Source organism: Eschscholzia californica, unplaced genomic scaffold (genome assembly GCF_041429995.1).
Source record: "Eschscholzia californica isolate CP2 unplaced genomic scaffold, dmEscCali1.0.p SCAF_2, whole genome shotgun sequence".
Classification (NCBI taxonomy): Eukaryota; Viridiplantae; Streptophyta; class Magnoliopsida; order Ranunculales; family Papaveraceae; genus Eschscholzia; species Eschscholzia californica.
Window position 1 is genome coordinate 2,209,940 of NW_028238309.1, and position 24,537 is coordinate 2,234,476.

Consider the following 24,537-nt stretch of genomic DNA (forward strand, 5'->3'; position numbering starts at 1 on the left):
TTGAAAGTCTAAACAGTGGAATTCGGCCTAATATGAAAAGCCTCGCGATGAAGTTAGTGATCTTGATTAGTCATTTCTCACCGATGGCGTATTTTGTGCGATTTTGAAATCGACAAAAATTAATATAGACAATAGCAAATTAATTCTCTTCAAAATGCGGTTTTGAATGTCTAAAAAGTGGATCTCGACCTTAAAAGTTAAAATAACATGGGCAAGCTATGAATCTTTATCGGAAACTTAATTTTGATAAAAGGTTTTTCGTGCAATTCCGATATCAACAAATTTTCCTTTAAAATTCAAGGGCTATATTACATGAACTTTTTTTCAAAGTACGGTTATGAATGTCTAAGCAAATTCGGCCTTAGAAGTAAAAATTCCTCGTAGCAGAGCTATGGATCCTGATCGGAAAATTAATTTAGATAAAACGGTCTAAATTTTCGGTCATCCCACGATAGGCAAAATTGCTTTCAAAATCCAAAGGCTATAAAGCACAAATTTTCTTCACAATGTGGTTTTGAATGTCTAAACCGTGGAATTTAGTCTAAGATGAAAAGTCCTTCCGATGAAGTTATTGATCTTGATTTAAAATCATTTCTCACAAATGGCGTATTTTGTGCGATTCTGACATCAGCAAAATTAATATTCGAAGACTACGCAAATAAATTTTCTTCAAAATGCAGTTTTGAATGTCTAAACAACGGAAATCGACCTTAAAAGCTAAAATACCATAGAGAAAAGAGGGGCCTAATGATTACATCAAAAGTTCGAATTTTGTGCAATTCGGAGAAGTGAAAATTCCTCATGGCGAGGCTATTAGTCTGATAAGTCATTTTATATAAACCAGGCGACTTCCCAAGATGGGCGAAATTTCATTCACAATTCAAAAGCTATAGCGTACAAATTTTCTAAAAGAAATGCGCCTTTGAACGTTTAAATAATAAAATCTAACCTTCGAATTGAAATTTCGCGTTTGTGAAACTAAGAATTTTGTTTAGAAAGCGATTTTACATAAATAATCTGAATTTCGTGTAGTTATGTGATCATCGATTTTTTAGCGTTTGTGAAACTAAGAATCTTGTTTGGAAAACGATTTTACGTAAACAATTTGAATTTCGTGTAATTGTATGATCATCGATTTTTTCCCCAAAATTCAACAACTGTAACAAACAAAATTCATTCAAAATGCAGGTTTTAATCTAAACTAGGTTTCTGCAATATCACGTTTTATTCTAATTTACACCGAAAGAAGAAGATAAAGAAGATGACGATTAACTTTTTTTATCCCGAAGAAAGAATGAACATAATTAAAAAAAAAAAAAAAAAAAAAAAAAAAAAAAAAAACTTAGTTGTTTGTTATACAGGGGATGAGAGAAATAAAAACAAAAATCTTAGGTGTATGAGAAATAATAATAAAAAATCGTAATGTCTTTTCTATTTTGAGTCATAAAATCATTAATATAATCTTGATTAACCTTCTATATAGAAAAAAAAAAATGAAGTGAGAGACTTATCTATGAGATACACTGATTCTCATAACTCTCCTATGGATCTTTAGGTCTTGTTGGCAACATGGGATTGTTTGGCTGATTTGAGGTGTCAACCCTATTGGGCCAGGTGGAGTTATAGTGATGAAGTGGACTTCCCTTTGAAGAAATTAAAATCTTTCTGAGAGAGAGAGAGAGAGGGGGCAAAAATTTGAGTTGAAGAATGGAGGTCTCTAAATTCTCTGCTACCTCAAGAGGCGATTTCTCCTTAGGTTAAATTTCTAATCTCTGTCTTGCTTTATAGTACTAATTCTAGGGTTTAAACAAAATTTCCCAATAAATCACAAAATTTTTTTTGGGGGGACTTTTCTCAATCCAATTTTCTCTTGTGTTTGTGAATAATCAGAATCATTGTTGTTAAAAAAGAAGAGAAATTTCAAACTTCATCAATACCACCAGTTTAATCTCCCAATTCAATCAATTAGAAGTAATAATACTACCACTACTACTGCTGCTCTATTAACTGCACAACAACAAAATTTACTTGCTCCAACTGGATTTCTGAATCCCCCTAAAAAGAAGAACTTCTTCAAGGTAAAATCCTCTCTCTCTCTCTCTCTCTCTCTCTCTCTCTCTCTCTTAAAATTCGTTTCGCTTTTTTATTTATTCATCGATATTGTCTCCGTTTTTGACACCCTGATTCAATGAGTCAGTGTTTAGCAATTATCGATATTGTCTCCGTGTTTGACATTTAACACAACCAAGTCCATGGGTAAGGGGTTTGGGTACTGGTGAAGGGTCCACAGTCCCACACATTGTCTCCGCTTTTGACACCAACATCCAAATCCATGTGTATGGGTTTGGTTCTTGGTGAAGGCTCCACGAGCCCAGACATTGTCTCCGTTTTTGAAACCGACATCCAAGTCCATGGGAATGGGGTTCGGTTTCTGGTGAAGGCTCCACGAGCCCCCACATTGTCTCCGCTTTAGACACCAACATCCAAGTCCATGGGTATGGGGTTCGGTTCTTGGCGAAGGCTCCACGAGCCCCCACATTGTCCGCTTTAGACACCAACATCCAAAGTCCATGGGTATGAGGTTTGGTTCCTGGTGAAGGCTCCACGAGTCCGCACATTGTATCCGCTTTTGACACCAACATCCAAGTCCATGGATACGGGGGTTTGGTTCATGGTGAGGGCTCCAGAAGTCCACACAAAAGACTTTAACTACACCTAAGCTTGAGCACGCACTTATAACCAGGCTCAATAGTCAATACACTGCCACGTATAACCGGGCTTCGGACACTCTCTCCAGCAATGTGGGAAATCAACTAATTTGGCATTTATTGGTTCATTTCTGGTAGGTTTTATCAAGTCATAATGAAGGAACTCCTGTTCTAGAGGCCAGGTTTGGTTTTTCATTTGTTTTCTTTCACCTGATATTTGATCCGGAAAGCTTATATTTTTTGTTTGAGTGATTTTTTTGCCTCTTTCTCTTACTGCCCATTACTTAGAACAATGTGAAATGAGCGAATTACTTTTCAGATACAAATTGGTTTATTAAACTGGTGGTTCTTAAACATGTAATGTCATTAAGTGCAATTTATCATTATTGTTATGTTTTGCCCTGAACAATTTATAGCTTTTGATCTTTGTTGAAGGTCTATCAACGAGATATATGATGCTTTAGCTGAACGTCTTCTTCCTACACCGTCAATGGCATCCAATCTTGATGCTAAGTAAGTTTTAAAGAACTAATAATTTGTCTCAAAAGTGGTCTACTTGAACCCCAGTTTTTCTCTATATATATTCTTCTTTTTCTCGAATGCCCATAGAATGGATTTGTTCGAACTACATTTATACGAGTCCCATTTTCTTGCAGGTATATTGTGGGTTTAGCTGGTCCTCCTGGTTCAGGGAAGTCCACTATAGCTTATGAAGTAACTCGACGCATAAACACGAAATGGTCCCAAAAGGCTGCTGCAACTGATGCTATTGACCCTCCAGATTATGCTATTGTTCTTCCCATGGACGGGTTCCATCTTTATCGGCACCAGTTGGATCAGATGGAGGTTAGATTTCCAGTTCCCATAGCATTCATTATTCCAAATGGGTCTTTATGTGTGTATAAATATATGTATTTTTCAAGTCATTTATAGTTTCCTGAGTACAAATTTCAGCACATAATCTAACGATGAAATAAGGACCTATATTTCGTATCGCTCGTGTTTTGATAGGGCTAAAGCTGCCAGGACATACTTTCGTTCTTATATTTTTCTCTGTCATTTTTTTGTTCGGTAGGACTAATTGGAAATTTGAATTCCGGTTCCTATAGATCTCAAAGTGATTTCTTGTTACACCATTTTATGTTTGATAACTGGATAATCATTTTTCTTCTCCTGGTATTGCTAGAATCCTGAAGAAGCTCATGCGCGGAGGGGAGGTGAGCGTTTCTCATGTAGTCGAACTGTCAAAGTAGAAATTCTATCACCAAAACAAGTTATTAACTTTTCCTTTGGTGACTTCAGCCCCATGGACATTTGATCCAGTTCGACTGCTGAAATGTCTCAAGACTCTCAGAAACGAGGTGATTCCAAGTGTGTGACAGTTTTTCGGGACCTAACACCAATGGTATTGATCCAATATGTCTCTAAATTGAAGGTGTTGTTGTCATCATTATAATGGTGTTAAACCAAAATGATTTTGTGACAAATATGGAGATATTGGTTCAACTCCCTACTCGAAGTTTCATTACCTCTTGACGTGCGATGATTTTTTCAGGGCTCCGTCTATGTGCCATCATTTGACCATGGTGTTGGAGATCCAGTAGAAGACGATATCTTTGTGAACCTTCAGTAAGTCATTATGTTATCCACCAGTACCTTTTTCACTTCATTTATAAACCTTATGGGCTCTCTATATCAATTATAGTAATTTTAGGTGCTACTTTTCGTCTATGAAGTTCATTGAATTACTCTTCTGAAGTAAACTAAAATATGCATGAGTGTAACATTTATATGGCCGAGAGTACTTTCATTTATGTAGTCATCAGGGAGATACTCAAATTTCTGTGGAAACCCTTTTGTCGTTATGAGATTAGTTTTGACATTTGAACTGAGTAACTTATTAGGTGTCCTTATGGTAATTGTTTTCTTTTATTTTCTATTCGGAAGATATTAATCTTCGTTCTCATTTTACATCAGTTGAACTTCAACTCCTTTTGCTTTGAAGCTCTTAATGCGAGAAAGGGAAGTTTATACATAACGTAGCATAAATTATCGTTCATAGGCATAAGACAGATCGAACATCCTATCTCACTGAGCATTATTGTCCCTATGTAACAAGTAAGAAAGCCAAAATAGCTTGCTTTCCCTACATGAATGCGGAATTCCAAGTCCAGGACGAAAATTTTCATGTTTGCCTAATGGAGCTCAAATGTAGTCCATGATTATGTTATCGTATTATTATAGGCAACTTTTCATTGCAGGCACAAGCTAGTTATAGTAGAAGGAAATTATTTGCTCTTGGATGAAGGTGTCTGGCCGGAGATCGCTTCTGTATTTGACGAGAAATGGTAAGTCAATTTCCGATCCTACCTTACAATTTAACACTTACCATCAAATAGATCTATTGGCTAAAAACTTAACATTTACCACCAAATAGATCTGTTGGCTAAAACCGTACACGACTATGCAATTTTAATATCCGGTGCCAGTCTTCTATCTTGAGAAGTGATGGAATAGATCAGAATGCAATGTTAGAACTTTCTCATACTAACCAAGATGGCTTAGCTATTAGAAATGTGGCAAGTGGTAACTAGTTGGATATATTATTTCTAGTCACGAGTATTTTCGACTTCCAAGAAAGCCCAAACATTGTCATTAGCGTGTAAAACCACCACTACTAGCTAAACTTTTGCCGCTCTCTATCTAGTCTTAAATTAAAAAAAGTTCATCAAACTAGTACCTTTCAGCAGTTATTATCCAGGACTCTCTGTTTCTGTGTTTCAAACTGTTCCATATCATTTAAATGTATTTCGGTTGCAAGGTTCATTGAAGTTGACATCGACACAGCAATGAAGCGAGTTCTGAAGAGGCATATTTCGACAGGTTAGTCTTTCTTAATGGTTTACCAGAATGAAGGCAAGAGATGTACTAATATTGAACTTCATTTATGAACAGGAAAACCTCCAGATATCGCTCAATGGCGGGTAAGTCTGTCATACCTTTTAAGTTATTCAATTTACTGCACTTATTTCCTTTATTACATGTTCTCTAAAGTCTGAACTTTTCCGTATTCCCTTTTTCCAGATTGATTATAACGATCGGCCAAATGCGGAGCTTATTAACAAGTCAAAAAAGAACGCGGATTTGGTAATCAAGTCAGTAGATTTCAATAGTTGATTCGATTAATTTGCGATATGAAAAACGAAAAAAGGAAATAAATGAAACAACATAGTTTTCTATCATAATTTATGGAAGTTCATGCTAGTATGTTACTCATATTATATGCTTATTGTCAAATCTCAAAAGCAAACCCTTTTACTTGATTTTCACAATGTCTTCTTTCACTTGTAAGATTTGAATTATCATGTACCGAAAACTCGTATATATGACATGGGTATGAACCATTTTTCGACATTAGGGTAGGAAACCTCTTAAATTGCTTTTAGATGAATATTTTATAGGTAAAGTAGGGTTGGGTTCAATATTATAAGAAAGGGTTGCAAGTGAGTTGGAGTCTGTCATGTTAAAGAACTAGTTTTTGGGTGGACAAGATTTTTGATGAGGTAGAAGCAAATTCAATATAACTAATAAAAGAAGGTATTATTCATTGTTTCTTATTCATTTCCTTGTCCTAGAAATCTGTATATAGCCTTGATTTCAGCAATTTGAAATAGTTTACCTAAAAAGATGAACATGTTTATGGTTAGTTAAGAGTGGACCTAGAATTATAGTACTCCTATTTTTTCTCTTGATGTGCTAATTTAATATATTTATGCTAAATACTAAGTAGTTTGATGGAAAGACCTCTCTTGAGATATTCATCTTAGTTGGGTGAGAATAGTTTCACATGGACAAATAGTATTCTCATTCCCAATATATCATATCTAGGTATTCGCCATTCCATGTCGTTTGAATATTATTTGGAAGTTCAGAAAATGAACATGGTATTAGTGTTAGGTTACCGTTCAACGATCAGACGTCTGAAATGTCTTTTAACAAAACCACGTGTTTGGCTCGAAAGAAAGCCATGCCTAAGGGAGCCTATCAGAATTCCTACATACCCAAAGGCTTTTCTACCAACTAAAATAGTTTTTTTTTTGTTGAACTTCCAACTAAAATAGTTGAGTTGGACATTAAAGACTATTTAGTTGATCTTTTCTCGCTCTTTTTCAATTATTTTCTACAAGTTCTTTTAGTTCTCTTTCGTAATTCTTGTGGAACTTTGAAACGGAGACATAATAAGGGCACATTATAAGTTTTATTTTATTTTTTCTAGTAAAAAGTATTATAATCAGAATAGTGCGAGGATTTTGAAGAACAATATCCGAAAGAAGGGATACATGTTGTTCGATTGTTAAACTCAATTATTCCTTTTTCTTTTCTCTTTTCATCATTATTTCTAGACAATGTAGAAGAAACCACCAAAACCTAGTTATTATGTCTACCATAAAATGGGAAAAAAAAAGTCATTGAGTGCTACAACCACTATTCCTTGCATGCAAGAAAAGGAAAGCACTCCACATTTCCAACTCATTATACACCTATTGCAAAAGCAGCATCAACAACTCAAATGGAATCAATTCACTTGACAGAAATTCAATATTAACTCAAAATTGAATTGACTAACTTAACTAAAAGATTAACAACTTTAATTTCTCTACATTAATTAACAAAAGGTTTAGCTACAGTATGATTCTAAAAAGAGAAAAACAAGTTTTTTCTGTAATTTTGTTGGTTGGTTGGTTGGTAACATGTGTTTCTGTTTATGACCGAAATGAGGGTTATACTCATCGTGGTATAGTATAGTCTTCTACGTTTTGTCATTCTTTGTCCAATCCGAGGATCAGATGAACGGAAAGAATCAAATTCCATAAATTTCCATGGAAGAATTGTAACACGAAATAAAAGAAAATATAGGAAGAAAAGAAAAGATGTATTTTCAAAAACTAGATCCACTCAAAAGAAAATGTGCTCTTACAACCTCATTAATCACAAAAAAGCTAGACATGGTCAAATCCTGCAACCTAATTTTCTTAGTTTCTTTTGTAATAGATGTTTCATGCCTTTGTCTATATATATATATATATATATATATATATATATATATATAATATTTATATATCAAAATATAATGTATATTCAATATATCTTCAATAATGCCGCTCGTACGTTTTCTGATCATATTTCAGCTTCGACTTCTGCATTTCTCCGAAGCTCTAGGAGCGGCTAGACATCAAAGCAAAAATTTTAGTTAGTCATGAAAAACTAGAATTTGCATTGACTATGTATTAGTAATGGATTAATGGAATTTATTTTGGTACTAACCAAGTCCGATGGCGTCTGCCCCTTTCATTATACGTATACGCTTACACGAATCAACAAACATTCTATAACAAAAGAAGAAGAAAAGAGGATTAATTGTACAGAACTTTTTTTTTACCGAAACTTAAATAGGTTAAATTTTGTCGATAATTCAGTATGATTCTTGAGATGAGATTACTTACTGCCATGGAACATCTCCAACGAGCATCCAGTCTCCGTCTTTATCTTCATATGTTGGTAAGTATTCCGACCCACTTAATAAATCCATCAATTTACTTTCATTCATGAAATCTTTCATTCCATTAGGCCCACATTTTCCTTTATTAAAATTAAAACAAATTTTAGTACTCTTAACTAGACACATAATAAAAAAAACGTCGTTTCGTCCAGAATTGACTTCAGTCCCAAAGCTGATCTGGTCGGCTCCCATTAGTTTGGGCATTAGAGAGAAAAACGCCCAGACCAAAAGGATCCAGCCATAGCAGCTTTCGAGCTGAAGTCAGCTCCCATTTTTGGACCAAACCACAGTTCTCTTTACATATAAAAGAGAAAAAATAGGCAAAAAAAAATTTGAGAAAAGTAAAAGGAAAAAAGTTTTATGTTACATATTAGGTTTTTAAATTACCAATAGTGAAGGAACTAAACATCTTGGCAAGGGAATCAGAGAGGTCTTGGTAGCTTTTATACATCTTTAAATCAACCTTACGCAAGTAAGGTGCACCTTCCATGCTAACCTTCACAAATACTCCACTATTCTTAACCTTCTCTTCTTCCTCCTTGTCGTCGGAGCTCTTCTTCTTCTCGGACAATATGGTCTTTCGATATGATCGGACTGGTGGCCAACCCACCACCTCTACCCTGCAAATAAGAACTACCCATTTTCACTAACATCTTAAAAAACAAAACCCATATTGTGAAACTCACTTTAGTTGAGCAGAAACATGCATCTATCTCTCTACTATAGGGAGATCAATCTTACTGTTCAAAAAAAAAATATACAAATAAATAACATAACATACTTGGAAGAACTATGGTCAAGAAGATTTTTTTCCTTGGGAGTAGTAGTAGAAGGAGAAGGAGAATTTATATTGATCTTTATTTTTTGATGAGGATCAATCTTTGATGATGATGACTCATTTGAAGCTAAGTTTAGCTTCAAATCAATTGTTTCTAAGTACCCTCTCTTCACTGAATTGTTAATCTTGTCGCCTCCGTCGTTACCGGAAGGTAACCCTAAACACAATTCAGTCTCTTTGAACTTCATCAACTTGTATTCATCTTCTCTTTCCTTCTTAGGCATTTTCTTACCAAGCCAATAACCCAAACAAGCTTTGTTTTTGTGTTTCTTACTCTCTCTCTCTCTCTCTCTCTCTCTCTCTCTCTCTCTCTCTCTCTCTCTCTCTCTCTCTCTCTCTCTCTCTCTCTCTCTCTCTCTCTAAATATTTCTTACTTTGTTTCTTGTTGTTGTTTTTAGGGTTGGTACCTTCTTCTTACATGAATGAAAAATTAAAAGAAGGAAATGTTTGGATCTAATAAAAAGAAGGGAGACTAGGAGTAGGAAAATGTCTCTTTTGGCTTAGTTGTATGGAGGATTGTGCTTTTAATTGGGCACTTCTTAGGTGCTCTCAGCAAATGTTATTTCGACATGTGGATGAATCTGGTACGTTAATGGTAATCTATTGTCATGTGTAGATTAATGGTGGTGACTGGTGAGTAGAACAGAGTGGAAACTTGGTAGCCATGATTATGAAGGGTTGTTTAGTTGCATTTTCTCATTGTTTCTTAATTTCTTAACATGTTTGTAAGTGATTTTGTGTGTTTCGACCTCTAACAAAATTGATTATGTAGTTTGTCTCTGGTCGACTTGTCGTCGACCCACCTACAACCCTCTTGATCCAGGACCGACCGAGGAGCATGGTCCAAAAATTTGGGTTTATAGACGGGTCGATTTGATTTTGGGTGGTGTTATATAATCTTCAATCTTGATGTTGAAAATGTGTAGCATTGCTCAAACTAGAAAGCAACCACAAAACCATTGTAGCAAAGATGTGGTGTTATTCTTATCATCCCTTATCACTTTTTAGAAGTTTTTTTGGTTTGTACTACAAAACCAAGTAACACTAGCATTTCAAATTAAACTATACCTACAATTATTGAATGAGAAAAGAGACATGAAGTGACTACACTATGATCATAAATCCACTCGATAAATTCATTGGCTCTTTGACCTTTCACATATTCACCTTACTTTATGGATAATACTTGGGAGAAAATTGTTGAATTTGATCTTTATTCATTTACTTTAGATGTCAAGCCCTAGTTTTGTCTAACATGAAAACAATGGGTCCTTAAAAAATCATGTCAATCACTAAAATCACATTAATTAAATGATTGACATGAGTAGGGTTTACAATAAGAAGACTTGGTCGAGTCGATTTGTTTCTCTTCTTTTTTTAAGAAAAATTCCACAATCACTTAGTGGAATCGTACTGATAATCTTATTCATCAACAAATTGTAGTCACATTTGAAAGTCGAGACATATATATTTATATATAATTATAATCTAATCTATCGTTTGGCTTAAGGAACCTTGACCACTCGTGCGACTAGACTAGTCTACGTAATTTGTTATTGTGCACATTTTTTAGAGAATAAAATATGGTTAATGGACCTCCTAGTCTAAACATAAATGTATTTTCCTATAACAAATGAATTCCTCTTTCACTTGTACAAAGGTTTCAAGAATCAGTGTTGTTGGAAAAGGAGTTTTTTCATGAAAATAAGGAGTTGTTATGGCGTGATAATGGCAGGAGAGATTGAATTGATGCATTCTCAAAAGAAGGTTACGAAATCTCTTCCCATCTTTTGATATGTCTACGTTGACACTTTATCGATACAAGAACATTCATATTGGATCAAGAGACTAACATCACGATCGCATATATAAGTACATTTTCCGAATACCAAGAGAAAATTTTGGTTAGGTTTTCTAAATTTTACTTAGAAATATTTTACTTGGATTTCCAAAATCCAAGATTTTGATTTTTATTATCTTTCACAAATTCTTTGTTAAAAGTTATTTGTCTTCTCAACGGTTGCCTTGATGTTTATTAAAATCGAGCTCGTTAGAGTCATTTCAAATATTTTAGTTGTATAATCAGTTTGATTATTACTTTCTTATCTCATGGTCTTTGTTTCATCATTTTCGTGTGACCTGTAATATTTTATTTAATATTTAATATAGTAAGATCAATTCTAGAAAAATGAAAGTGCTTTACCATGGATAGTGTTGGATTACGGTCGGAAAAGTATTTTTTGTTATAATAACAGAGTAAATTGAGTCTTAAGTATTATTTAACTTTATTAAGATCTACAACAAAAAAGATTTATTCACCTTTAATGAGATTACATTTTTAATATTATTGCAAAAGTATTGCTTCATTGGTAACAAGAAACTTCCAGCTTATATGGTAGTTGAATCACAAGATTATGGTCTTCATACTCAGAGCATTTTTAATATGAGATTCAATTTCTAAAATTTAAAGTAGGGTCCTTAGGGGATCAGTCCAAAATAAAAAAAAATATATATTGAGTTTAAGGTCCAGACTTTATACAAAGTAGATAAAAAATAATAATTTTTTTAATGTTTGTTTTTTCCTCGTATAAATACACAAATATATCACTAATGTGGTGATTGTTCGGTGAATTGTAGATATATTAAGAATAGGTTTGTTTTGTATGCACACAAACCAAATTGTCTGAAGTTCAACGGTAAAATATATGTTGTTATTTAAACCACTACATTTCATTATTAATTTGTTTAATAACACAATTTTGATAAATCACAAATTTGTACCCTTGGTGGATATTGTTTGATCCCTGCCTCCTAGATATATGTATTGTCTAAAATACTTATGGAGACAAAATACATCATTTAATAAAGATTAAACTTCCGATTAAGTAAGATTAGTTGGATTGCCCCCACAAATATTCGAGATGTTGGTTAATGGTCGACAACTCCTTCCACGCTGTGGGTCCCTGAGCTAGGGCACCAACTCTTAACTATCTCTTTGATATGAAAATTAGCTGACCTTAATGCTCCCTCTTGATTTCATTAACATTAATTAATTAATATAGAGAGTGGGAATCTGAAATTTATACTTAATAATAAATTTTATTCTATTGAATAACTAATTATTTTGCGCGTTATAAGTGGGACCGTCAACTTGGTTATCAAAAATTAAAGTGGTCAATAAAAAAATACATGGAGTCGACTATTTTGGATAATAACCTAGACAAAATGAATAAGAAAACACATTAAAATCAATGATAATATCTTTTGCTATTGAACTCGATTACAACATAAATTTGGTAGGAGAAAAGCGGGAAAATGAATCTCATCACTTGCAAAAGGTATTAGTTTTTCTTAGAGAAAATTAATTTCATTGATGAAAATGGAAATAGCAAGGGCAACCAATGAACCAAGGAGATTGTATGTAAGTAAAACAAAGACTATATATTAGCGGAGGGGTGACGTCCTCAGTCGTAGCAGTAATAGACCTTGTCACTAACTAATAGTTTACACCTATAACCTGGATTCTCTCTCGAGTGATGTGAAACTCTTACAATTTCTTCACTCGACGACGAGTTGTCTTTGGTTCTAATACCGTTTATGATGTCTCAAACCTTAGCAATTATCGATATTGTCTCCATTTTAGACACTCGGATCCAAGTTTTTTCCCATACCTAAATTCATAAGTACAGAATTTTGTTTCTGATAAAGACTCCACGAACTCAACTAATTAAAAAGTCTCGACACTTATTAAATTTGAAAGTACAGTTAACTCTAAGCTCCAAAGTCCCCTACCTACTCATACGGGACTATTACGGAAGGCACCCCAATTATTTAGGAGGTCCTTTGTAGAGGTTGACCCAAAGTAGATGAAACGGTAAAATGCTTTAGGTTACCCAGGGATAGGGGTGGGAATTTTGCCCATGAGCCCGAACCCGCCCACGGGCACCCGTGCCCAACGATGACCATGGACGCCCGCGCCCGTCTCGGGCACAACCCGCCCAGCCCGCCAAATTTTAGTGGGCGGGCATGGGTTAAAACCTCTACCGGCGCACCCGCCCATGCCCGCACCCACTTAACCTCACCCAATGATAACCAACCAAATTACATCAACTTTATGGGTTGATGAAGTCCCAGCTGTCTATGTAGCTAGGCTTAGTTGAGATGGTAAACAATATGCTTAAGGGAAATCACACGAACCCAATATATTGCTTTGCAATGGCCCAAGAGAATTCTTAGTGGAATACTAAAGTAGCCTTTGGCTTTGAGGGAACAAAGAGTGGGGTAAGTTTATATTATATCTCATGGGAATTCTTCATTTGTTTTCAATGTGAGATTAAATTCCTAAAAGGAACAACACAAATAACGTCTAGTTTTAATCTCACATTATCTCTTTAGAATCAGGAAAGGTGTTTCCAGTATCTATAAAAAAAAAGTGGAAAAAGTGATTTTTTTTCAAGTCATGAGATTACCCGCTACCCGCCCGCCCATACCCGAATTACCCGAACTTCTTAATGGGCTTGGGCGGGTAATGAGCAAGGCGAATTTCAAAATTGGCCGCCCACTTAACCCGCTTACCCTAATAGCCATTGAAATTTTGTGCCCGACCCGCCCAGCCCGATGCTTCAAGTGCCCATGGACGTCCATACCCGCCCAATTCCCACCCCTACCCAGGGAGACCTTTTCAGAGAGAATGTCTAAATACGCCTACCATAATTGCTATAGGCACTCTCATAATTGCTACCTGTGTCATTTTAGGACCAAATTTTGAAGTGTCCGCCACTTATTCGTATAGTGGTTAGATACTCTCTTCTGTCTATGAAGTCTTGGGATGCAGTATGGGTGGAAGTAATTTGTCATCAAGACTTATCTCATGTAATTTAGGTAATAAATAACTTAAAGGTAAGAATAAATGGGTTTTCATACTCGTATAATAACCCTAAGGTCTTTGACCTTTAAGGTCCAAGACGTATTAATTTACAGTTATAATGTTCATCCAAATTCATGACTCTTGAAAGTTAATCTCAAAAAAAAAAAAACTAAATTTTGAAAGTTTATGTATAATATCTACGACGTTAATGTTTGACCCCTTTAAGGTCCAAGATGTATTAATTTAGGGTCCTCTCCATTTCAAAAGTTTAAGGTGTAACTTTAACGTATCGAATAGCCCATGTGATCATCTATATCTTATAAACTATCTGATATGCGATATATCTTAAGAATATCAAATCGTTATACTCTGAATTCAATAAATTCTATAGTCGATAAAACTTATTAAAAACTTTACCATCTTAATTCTCTAAATAAAAAATATCAATTTCTAAATTAGAAAAAAAATCAATGAAACTAGTATAGTATATGAGATATCCACACACATGCTTAAAAATGAGGACATCAAACCTATCCTCCAAACAGAAAAAAAAAAACCTATCCTCCAAACAATATGGGGGCAGGGAGGACCTGCCTCTATCCAAATACTCTTCCCCTTCTCCGAGTTAAAATTCTTGACTTTAGTAGGACCCAGATTTGACTTTACCATCAAACAAACAAACAAATCTCACACGTGTGCTGCACTTTACTCCTTTTGTACTTCCTAGCTACTCATCTTTTTTCACTCTGCTACTTTAATGGTTCAAAATTAAAATAATAGACAACATAGTAAATTTTAAAAAAAAACATTCATTTAGTTTAAACTTTTAATATGTGGTTAGAATTTGGGTTATTTTTCAAATAGCCCCCAACTTTGTGACCAGCTTCCTGTCTAGCCCCCTACTTTATCAAAATTACAAAGATGATCCTCTTTTTGAGTTACCGTTATAACTCCGTTAACCAGTCATCATTTCTCTCTCCTCCATCTCATTACCTCTCTCTGCCACCTCATCGTCTTCACCGCGGAAGGTCGTCGTCCGACCAATTTTCCTGCCGACGACCTTCAAACATTAAAAGAAAATCTCTATCCTCTCTCTCTAAATTTTTTTTTTTAATTCTCTCTCTTTCTCTCAATACTCCGGACAGACCTACTCCGACGAAGGGTTTCCCTTCGCTGAAGTATTTAGAGAAAAAGATGAGAGAGAAAATTTTAATTTATTTTTTTTAGAGAGAAGAGATGAGAGAGAATTTTTTATGTTTAAAGGTCGTCGGCCGGCGACCTTCGCTGGTGAAGACGATGAGGTCGCTAGAAGATGAGGTGGCAGAGAGAGGTGATGAGATGGAGCAGAGAGAAATGATGACTGGTTAACGGAGTTATAACAGTAACTCAAAAAGAGAGTTATCTGGATATTTTTAATAAAATAGGAGGTTAGACAGGAAGCTGGTCACAAAGTTGGGGGCTATTTAAAAAATAACCTTAGAATTTAAGTAAATACACACATAATTTTTCATTAGAAACAAATGAAGTTTCAATCACAACTCAACATCAAAACATAACCCCCAGGAAATGGGCTTATCTGATACATCTCATTCCAGCTTATGAACTAAATCAAATAATTAAAGAATCTAAATAAGTCACTGAAAATAAAACAACCAAGTATTCTAAATAGTTATAGAAGGAGAAGAATCATTGATGTTGTTTGTTTAGGGTTAATAGAGTTTCTTTTTTTTTTTTTGTTGAACGGTTAATAGAGTTTCTTAAAAATTAAATGAAGCTAAAGAGTGTCTGAAATCATTTTGATGGGGAAAACAATGAATAGTGGTGGACCCTTTGTGCTTTTGGACTTTAGGGTTATGAAAAGAATGCTCATTCACAATTATACAAAGAATTGTCACTTTTGTGCCCAGGGGCGGATCCATGGGGGTGCGAGGGGGTGCGGCCGCACCCCCTGGATCCTCCCGAGAAAGAAAACTAATAGTAGTAATTTGTTTTCCATATATATAGTTATATATATATTATATGTATATATATTCTGATTACAATGACACAAAGACGACCTTGGCTCAGTGGAAGAAGGGTGAGATGTGGTTTGGCTATGACAGTGAGAAGGTGAGTTCGATTCCCTCAACAAGCACTTGAAGTATTATTTTTTGTTATATATGTGTCTATACGACTATACCTATATAACCAATCGTCTATATAGATAACATCAATTAGAGTTTGGCCCAGTGGTCGAGCACTGGGTTGTGGGTGGGTGGGAGCTTCAGTTTCTAGGTTCAAATCCCTGTTAGAGCAATTTGAAGTATTTTAACTGTTTTATATTGAAATTATTCAATTAAACTGTGCTAACTTATAAATTTCAATTTATCTACCCTAACCCTATAATTTTTGCATTCCAACACCGGAACTGACTCCGACATTGGTTAGTTTAGGAGTGTACACGAACCGAGCTTTTAACGAGCTGCTCGAGTTTGGCTCGACTATTGCTTGTGTTTGACTCGGAGATTAACAAATACGAACTTAACACGAGCCCAAAATCATACTCGGTTATGTAAACGAGCCGAGCTTGATTATTCTTTAGTGTATCGCGAGCTACTCGTGAGCAACTCGTTTAACATACTATTATAATAGTGTAGTACATAATTACGTATTAGTATTGGAACTTGTACAAGAAATATCAATCATTAAATGATTATTAGAATATGAATCATTAATAATTATTATTGTATGTGAGAAATGATCATTGAAGTATTTTGATAATTTAGGAAGTTGTTTTAATTTGAAGTATTTTAATAGACGAGCTTAAAACAATGAGAGCTCGAGCTCTTTCAAACTTATATGAGTCGAGCTTGAACAAGCTCGAGCTCGGGAAAACAGCCAAATACACGAACGATGAATTTTGAGTCCATCTAGAGGTTCAAATCCCTGTTAGAGCTTGAGTTTCTAGGTTCAAATCCCTGTTAGAGCATTTTGAAGTATTTTAACTGTTTTATATTGAAATTATTCAATTAAACTATGCTAACTTATAAATTTCAATTTATCTACCCTAACCCTATAATTTTTGCATTCCAACACTGGAACTGACTCAAGCTCCGGTGTTGTGGGTTGTGGGTGGGTGGGAGCTTGAGTTTCTAGGTTCAAATCCCTGTTAGAGCAATTTGAAGTATTTTAACTGTTTTATATTGAAATTATTCAATTAAACTGTGCTAACTTATAAATTTCAATTTATCTACCCTAACCCTATAATTTTTGCATTCCAACACCGGAACTGACTCCGACATTGGTTAGTTTAGGGGTGTACACGAACCGAGCTTTTAACGAGCTGCTCGAGTTTGGCTAGACTATTGCTTGTGTTTGACTCGGAGATTAACAAATACGAACTTAACACGAGCCCAAAATCATACTCGGTTATGTAAACGAGCTGAGCTTGATTATTCTTTAGTGTATCGCGAGCTACTCGGGAGCAACTCGTTTAACATACTATTATAATAGTGTAGTACATAATTACGTATTAGTATTGGAACTTGTACAGGAAATATCAATCATTAAATGATTATTAGAATATGAATCATTAATAATTATTATTGTATGTGAGAAATGATCATTGAAGTATTTTGATAATTTAGGAAGTTGTTTTAATTTGAAGTATTTTAATAGACGAGCTTAAAAATATGAGAGCTCGAGCTCTTTCAAACTTATATGAGTCGAGCTTGAACAAGCTCGAGCTCGGGAAAACAGCCAAATACACGAACGATGAATTTTGAGTCCATCTAGAGGTTCAAATCCCTGTTAGAGCTTGAGTTTCTAGGTTCAAATCCCTGTTAGAGCATTTTGAAGTATTTTAACTGTTTCATATTGAAATTATTCAATTAAACTATGCTAACTTATAAATTTCAATTTATCTACCCTAACCCTATAATTTTTGCATTCCAACACCGGAACTGACTCCGACATTGGTTAGCTTAGGGGTGTACACGAACCGAGCTTTTAACGAGCTGCTCGAGTTTGGCTCGACTATTGCTTGTGTTCGACTTGGAGATTAACAAATACGAACTTAACACGAGCCCAAAATCATACTCGGTTATGTAAACGAGCCGAGCTTGATTATTCTTTAGTGTATCGCGAGCTACTCGTGAGCAACTCGTCTAACATACTATTATAATAGTGTAGTACATAATAACGTATTAGTATTGGAACTTGTACAGGAAATATCAATCATTAAATGATTATTAGAATATGAATCATTAATAATTATTATTGTATGTGAGAAATGATCATTGAAGTATTTTGATAATTTAGGAAGTTGTTTTAATTTGAAGTATTTTAATAGACGAGCTTAAACCAATGAGAGCTCGAGCTCTTTCAAACTTATATGAGTCGAGCTTGAACAAGCTCGAGCTCGGGAAAACAGCCAAATACACGAACGATGAATTTTGAGTCCATCTAGAGGTTTTGTCCTTTTCGGTAAAAGTAAGTTGATGCATCTTGATGAATTTTATCCGTCAGATTTCAGTAGTCTTAACACTATGCTATTTTTTTTTTTGAACCTAACACTATGCTACTTAGTTCTCAGCTTGATAATTACATTTACGATATGTGACAAAATGATGATTTCTCAAATTAATATGGGATTGGACCTCTTGCTAGAACATTGGTGGAAACTTAGAGAGATAAAACATATCATTTAGTTTATTTGCTTATCACTTTAGCACTAACTTTGTCGGTTGCAACAACCTCATTTGATAGAGTTTTTTTAGCTATGAAACTAGTTAAAACCCGCATAAGAAACAAAATGAGTGATCCGCGTAGTTTAGTAGTCTTTATTGAATTTTTTTTTTATTGAAATAGACAATGAATCGATTATGCGAACATTTCAAAATATGAACTCTCATAGAGGTCAATTGCGTTTGTAATCGTTGATGTATTGATATAATTAATGAATATAAATGTTTTGTTAGTTACTGTGTTGCAAAAAAAAAATTTATTTAAGGACATAAATCCGCACCCCCTAAGTGAAAATCCTGAATCCGTCCCTGTTTGTGCCCACCTAAATTTGTACCCACACGACTCTCTTTAATGAGAAGAGGATTGGGTGGATTTTCATGAGTTGTTATGTATGCTTGGGGACCTTTTTTCTTTTTTATTTTTTATTTTTTGTTGAAAGAGCTATATATTAATTAACTAGAAACAATATGCTTGGGGACCTCAAAAAAGAAAAAGAAAAGAAAAAGCTAAACCAAACCTAAAAATCCATCAAGGTAGAAAGCACCACCAAGCTACCAGTATACTTCCCAATTTGATACTTCATCAAAAGCACTATATATGTGAAGTGTACAAATCCTACTTAGGGCTAAGAAGAGAATTCACATCTCCAACCTTTTTTTTAATTGAAGTATCTCCAACCTTAGTATGGGCGATTATTAACTCGAATGTCATAACATTCGAGTTAGGGCCTCGGTCCAATATGGTATAGTTTATTGCAAGATTCACTTATCAATCATGGGTCTTCGTTTAATAAACTCGTCTATACACATGTATGTGTTATCAGATCATGTTAGCCTCACGTAGACATTTGACTACTGTATCATATATCATCCACTCTGCAACAACAATCAAAAAACTACAATTGAAATTATCAGTGAGTCATACTTTACAATCTCTCTTCCACACTCTATGTATATTCTTTTGTTATCAGATCAATGACAATAACTTTAATAACGAAAAACAACATAATTGAAGATACATCGTTAGAGCAATCTGTCTATCTAGTTAAGGAGACGAGTTTATTTGATCAACAAAACCATGCGAGTATCCAAAGAGAGAAAGCTACTCAATCGATCCTGATCGGGATCGACCAACTCAGCCCGTCAAATTGACATCTTCTAATCGTCGGACCGAGTGACAAATTTCCACTTGGACACTAAATAATGGCCACATGACTTTCCCATTAGCCACACATTTAATCGACATGAGGTAAGATAATATACAACCCTTATTACCGATACAATTCCCATGCTCCCGTAGTCCCTATACATATACATACAAGTTGGGACCACATTCACATGGGATGCTCTATTCTCAATAGCCCGTGATCCAACGCTCCTAATTTCACTCCAACGACCTTCTAAAACGCATCTTGACCGTCTAGATTACAAAACCCATCTCCCTAAATGGACGGCTGAAACTTGTCCAATCTTTGTCCCCATAATGCCCCGACAAATTCATTAAATAAAACTTTTTCTGTTACCGACAACTTTAGCTGTCTTTTTCCTTAATTCATGCACATACTCAAATTACCATTTTATCCCTCACAAATTATCCTTCCTATTTTCTATAAAACAAAACATTTCCCCTAATAATTCAACTAAAGTCTGAAACCACATTTTCTCTCTCTAATCTCTGTATTCATCGGAAATCAAACTCAATTTCGTCGGAATCTCGTCGGCAACTTACCCACAATACCAAAAAAGTTTCGAATTTGAAGTCAAGGGTGGTCGGAAAATTCTGAAAAGTTGAAGAAATGACAGGGAAGAAGTATGAAACTGATTTGAATTTTAAAGCGACTGAGCTTAGATTAGGTTTACCTGGAACTGAACAAGAAGAAGTTGAAGAAACAGAGAATCAAAGAACACCTCAAAGTTTAATAAGGAATAACAACAATAAAAGAACACTGGGTGATTTAGTAAATGATCATCAGTGTGGTGGATCTAATAATAATTCTAGTGTATCAGATTCCGGTAACCGGGAAGTTGCTCCGGCTTCAAAGTAAGTTGAAGAAATTCTGATTTTTTTAGCTTGATTTGTAATTTTATGAGCTAAGGATTAATGGGTTTCTTTTATTTTTTGGAAATTTTCAGGCAACAAGTAGTTGGATGGCCACCGGTTAGATCTTACCGGAAAAACAGTTTACAGTCAAAGAAAACAGAGGTTGATAACTCTGGGATTTATGTGAAAGTAAGTATGGATGGTGCTCCTTACTTGAGAAAGATTGATTTGAAGGTTTATAATGGTTACCCAGATCTTCTAAAAGCATTAGAAAATATGTTTAAATTCACAATTGGGAAATTCTCTGAGAGAGAAGGTTATAATGGATCAGAACATGCACCTACTTATGAAGATAAAGATGGTGATTGGATGCTTGTTGGTGATGTTCCATGGGAGTAAGTTCTCAATCTTTCTATCTCTAGATCATATGTTTCTCTCTCTCTTGTTTTCTTATACCTAATATGGGTTTGTGATATAATTGCAGTATGTTCATCTCTACCTGCAAAAGATTAAGAATCATGAAAGGATCAGAAGCTAAAGGTTTGGGATGTGGTAGTTAAAAAAACCCACAAATCCAATTACCCAAACAACAACAAACAAATTCATGGAGTCACAATAGATGATGATGATGATTGATGAGAGATCTGCCATTAACGGAAAGATTTCAGCTTGGGCTCTTCAAGAAGATGAAGAATCATCATCATCAAACCAAACACTATATATGAAGATATAGATATATTTGCTTTTTTCAAGCAATTGTAAAGAGAGAAGATTGTGAAAACTAATTACAAGTTTTTCATTCATTCCCAAGTTTTGATTATGTAATTTGTTGATAAAGATTATAAATCTTCAAACATTTTGGTACCAAGATCTTTGTTTTAATTTTAGGGTTCTATTCATCATGTCCATTTATAACTCATGATATTTACCAATTTAGTAGTTGATCTGGTCTAGTATCAACTGGCAACTACCAAGTACCAACTATTTGATCTGATTTTCATGGCCTCATAATCATTACCATGAGTTCTGAATATTAGGTCAACCAGAAATCACAATGAATGAGGTTAGCAGTTGGAAGGATAAGATCATCTTTGAAGTTGACAAAAGGCAAATAATATGCATATATGTTTGGTTAAATCCTTAATACCCCTGGCCCCTAATGCCAACAAATAAGAAATTTCGAGTAGATGTAGGTAGAAATCTTATATGGCTTCTCTGATTAGAGTCTGTCTTTCACTTGCGTAAACAACATCAGATTTCTGCCTAGAATCTGCACAAAATTTCTTGTTTGTTAATATTTTTCTACAAAAATTGTACCTAGTCTCCTATTGTCAAACATGAACCGAAGCATTAGTAGATTATTTCACGATGTGAGTGTCCTGTTTAAACCCAAGTCTTACCGGTTATCAATATTGTTTTCGTTTTCGACACATACCCCAAGCCCAACAGGTACGTAATTTGGTTTTATGCATGACTCCACGAAGCCTATGTAGTTTTATTCTGAAGACTCCGTGAGCCCAATCAAAAGACCTTGACACTTAATCTTGAGCATGCATCTTCTTGACGCTGTCCCAAGTAATGCAAACTATCACAATGCCCCACCCTTGTAGTTTATACAATAAAATGGTAAATGTACAGACACCATCTCCTCGGGACCACTTACACCCTTTACACGGAGGAGAGGGCCGGTAAGTTGTGGCGGAATGGGTTTAGCCCAACCATCCAACCCTCTCCTCATCCGAGCCAACTCCTGGCTTGGGATAGACTGGTCTCAGCCACCAATTAGATTGTTCAGCCATAGAGTTACTCAAGAAATTGCAGTTGACGATATTCAGCGTATTCCAACCACAAGTTGGAACATAATCTCAAACCCTTTACGACTTAGAGAATTACAAGCCCTACCTTTCGAATCGACCAAAGGAACTCCTTATAATGATCCCCGTGTTGAAATGATTGAGACTAATCGAGTCATTCAATAAGATCAAGTATTTATTTAGATAAACTCCATAAGGGGACCAATTTGTGTGGTAGTTATCATACAGACTTACACAGTTAAGCAGACAAAATGTCCAATATAAGTCTAAGGTGGCTCCCTATCCGTGTAGTTAGTTATATTGTCCAATCTTCGATTCAATGTAGTTAGGAAGGGTGGTTACCATTATTAAGGCAAGCGATTTTATTTAGCATTCACGATCTTATTGAATACTCGACGAGATGCCTCAGAGAGATTGAGACTAATCGAATCATTCAATAAGATCGAGTATTTATTTAGATAAACTCCATAAGGGGACCAATTTGTGTTGTAGTTATCATACAGAATTACATAGTTAAGCAGACAAGATGTCCAATATAAGTCTAGGGTGCCTTCATAAAAAAAAAAAAGTCGAGGGTGGCTCCCTAAATATAATAGTGAATGCTAAATAAAATCGCTTGCCTTAATAATGGTAACCAATCTTCGATTCAATGTAGTTAGGAAGGGTGGTTACCATTATTAAGGCAAGCGATTTTATTTAGAATTCACTATTACATCGGTTTCTTAGATCCACTATATAACATCTTATCTTCTTTTATGATTTATGTTCTTTTTAAGACGTGGATGGTTCACTAACTTGGCGTTCTGTTCTTCAATGTTCAATGTCCATTTCAGTTTAGTTCATTGATTGTCATAAAGGAAGAAGTTCAAGTCGGATTAAACATTATAACGGCTACTAAATCTATGATATAACAACTTATTGGTTTATAATCTTCTACATACTTCAATGAAATGTAAATGTATAAGAAATGAAAGTGGTCCAAGTTTGATAATACGAAAAACATACCAGGATTGAGATTGACCCATCATGGACTGGTTTTTGTGATTATGGTTAAAGCATAGAGATACATCTTGAGTAGTCATCTCTATATGACTCTTATCCTCTTCAATGTTCTTGTCCCACTAATTACTGGACCACAAGGCAAGTCAACAAAAACGGAAGCGAAAGAAAACTTAGAAGCATATCTTCCGTAGCTGTTATCTTTGAGAAGTATAATAATAAATAAATAAATAAATAAAAAACTATAACAGTTTGGTAGGCTTCAAGTAATTGATTATCGACTATTTTCTCATAGAAGAGAAGTGGCCCCGTACGTGATGATGTCCACGTGCAGAAAGCAACACTTGACCTCATCTTGCGTAGGAAGATAGTTCAGACTTGGGCTGTATAATTGACTGATCAGGCGGGGCAGCACGAGTCGGGCCTAGAAAAGACCCACAGCGGGAGAAACCCATATACCTTGTACGAAAGTTGGGGCACGAAGCCCGGTAAGGTTTCCAAATGGAGACAATGTGGTATTTGAGTCATAAGCTTTCCCATTCAGGAAACTTAAGTTGTAAACAAGAAAGAGCAGTGCTAAGGAACAAGAAAAACTAGGCAGACTCTGAGCAGAAATCCAACGTGGCTTGCAGTGATTCGTGGTCCAGGGGATAAGACTCATAGGAAGCACATATCACAACAAACCACATAATATTTCTGCCCAAAATCTGCCTGGTTTTTTTTGTTCCCTAGCATTTTTCAACAAGAAATAAAAGTCGAAGACGTAAGCAAGAATGGGCAGCTAAACGAACTGAAAATGCACTTAAGTAACTATCTTCCCTTCCCTCTGTTAAAAGTTAATTTCTTCACAAACTCGACATAGCGATTAATTCCACGATCCACCTGTAAATAGATATAAGATGTAAGAAAATTTAGATATCATCTAATTGTTTTTGTTTAAAGTCTTTCCTCTGCTTTCATGGTCCGACAAGCGATTATTCGATCAG

General features: G+C 35.0%; 3 protein-coding genes and 1 long non-coding RNA gene across 4 annotated transcripts; 2 read left to right on the top strand and 2 right to left on the bottom strand.

The window, feature by feature from the left end:
• Positions 1-1,482: 1,482 nt before the first annotated feature.
• On the top strand, positions 1,483-6,120 carry LOC147555176 (P-loop containing nucleoside triphosphate hydrolases superfamily protein). Its single transcript, XM_086661515.1, has 12 exons — positions 1,483-1,756; positions 1,891-2,078; positions 2,847-2,890; positions 3,144-3,221; positions 3,365-3,554; positions 3,895-3,925; positions 4,011-4,069; positions 4,264-4,337; positions 4,970-5,056; positions 5,530-5,591; positions 5,664-5,692; positions 5,793-6,120. Exons 1-12 carry the CDS (start codon positions 1,708-1,710, stop codon positions 5,883-5,885), a joined length of 984 nt encoding a protein of 327 aa, XP_086517641.1. The 5' UTR covers positions 1,483-1,707; the 3' UTR covers positions 5,886-6,120.
• Positions 6,121-7,622: 1,502 nt separating this feature from the next.
• LOC147555177 (auxin-responsive protein IAA16-like) lies at positions 7,623-9,518 on the bottom strand. The gene is made up of 5 exons (XM_086661516.1): positions 9,050-9,518; positions 8,656-8,888; positions 8,213-8,348; positions 8,034-8,095; positions 7,623-7,934 (listed from the first exon to the last, which is right to left on the bottom strand). Exons 1-5 carry the CDS (start codon positions 9,328-9,330, stop codon positions 7,894-7,896), a joined length of 753 nt encoding a protein of 250 aa, XP_086517642.1. The 5' UTR covers positions 9,331-9,518; the 3' UTR covers positions 7,623-7,893.
• Positions 9,519-19,576: 10,058 nt separating this feature from the next.
• On the bottom strand, positions 19,577-21,618 carry LOC147555178 (uncharacterized). Its single transcript, XR_015235033.1, has 2 exons — positions 20,013-21,618; positions 19,577-19,964 (listed from the first exon to the last, which is right to left on the bottom strand). It is a non-coding gene; the product is annotated as an uncharacterized LOC147555178 (long non-coding RNA).
• Positions 19,886-21,606, top strand: LOC147555179 (auxin-induced protein 22D-like). Its single transcript, XM_086663574.1, has 3 exons — positions 19,886-20,738; positions 20,831-21,133; positions 21,223-21,606. The coding sequence occupies exons 1-3, from the start codon at positions 20,494-20,496 to the stop codon at positions 21,296-21,298; spliced, it is 624 nt and encodes a 207-aa protein (XP_086519700.1). The 5' UTR covers positions 19,886-20,493; the 3' UTR covers positions 21,299-21,606.
• Positions 21,619-24,537: the final 2,919 nt, after the last annotated feature.

Coding starts and splice junctions, on each gene's coding strand:
- LOC147555176 (XM_086661515.1), top strand. CDS start 1,708: ATGGAGGTCTCTAAATTCTCTGCTACCTCAAGAGGCGATTTCTCCTTA. Junction 2,891..3,143: donor ACTCCTGTTCTAGAGGCCAG/GTTTGGTTTTTC, acceptor TCTTTGTTGAAG/GTCTATCAACGAGATATATG. Junction 5,592..5,663: donor GAAGAGGCATATTTCGACAG/GTTAGTCTTTCT, acceptor ATTTATGAACAG/GAAAACCTCCAGATATCGCT.
- LOC147555177 (XM_086661516.1), bottom strand. CDS start 9,330: ATGCCTAAGAAGGAAAGAGAAGATGAATACAAGTTGATGAAGTTCAAA. Junction 8,349..8,655: donor GTTTAGTTCCTTCACTATTG/GTAATTTAAAAA, acceptor ATTTTAATAAAG/GAAAATGTGGGCCTAATGGA. Junction 7,935..8,033: donor GGCAGACGCCATCGGACTTG/GTTAGTACCAAA, acceptor TTTGATGTCTAG/CCGCTCCTAGAGCTTCGGAG.
- LOC147555179 (XM_086663574.1), top strand. CDS start 20,494: ATGACAGGGAAGAAGTATGAAACTGATTTGAATTTTAAAGCGACTGAG. Junction 20,739..20,830: donor GAAGTTGCTCCGGCTTCAAA/GTAAGTTGAAGA, acceptor GGAAATTTTCAG/GCAACAAGTAGTTGGATGGC. Junction 21,134..21,222: donor GTTGGTGATGTTCCATGGGA/GTAAGTTCTCAA, acceptor ATATAATTGCAG/TATGTTCATCTCTACCTGCA.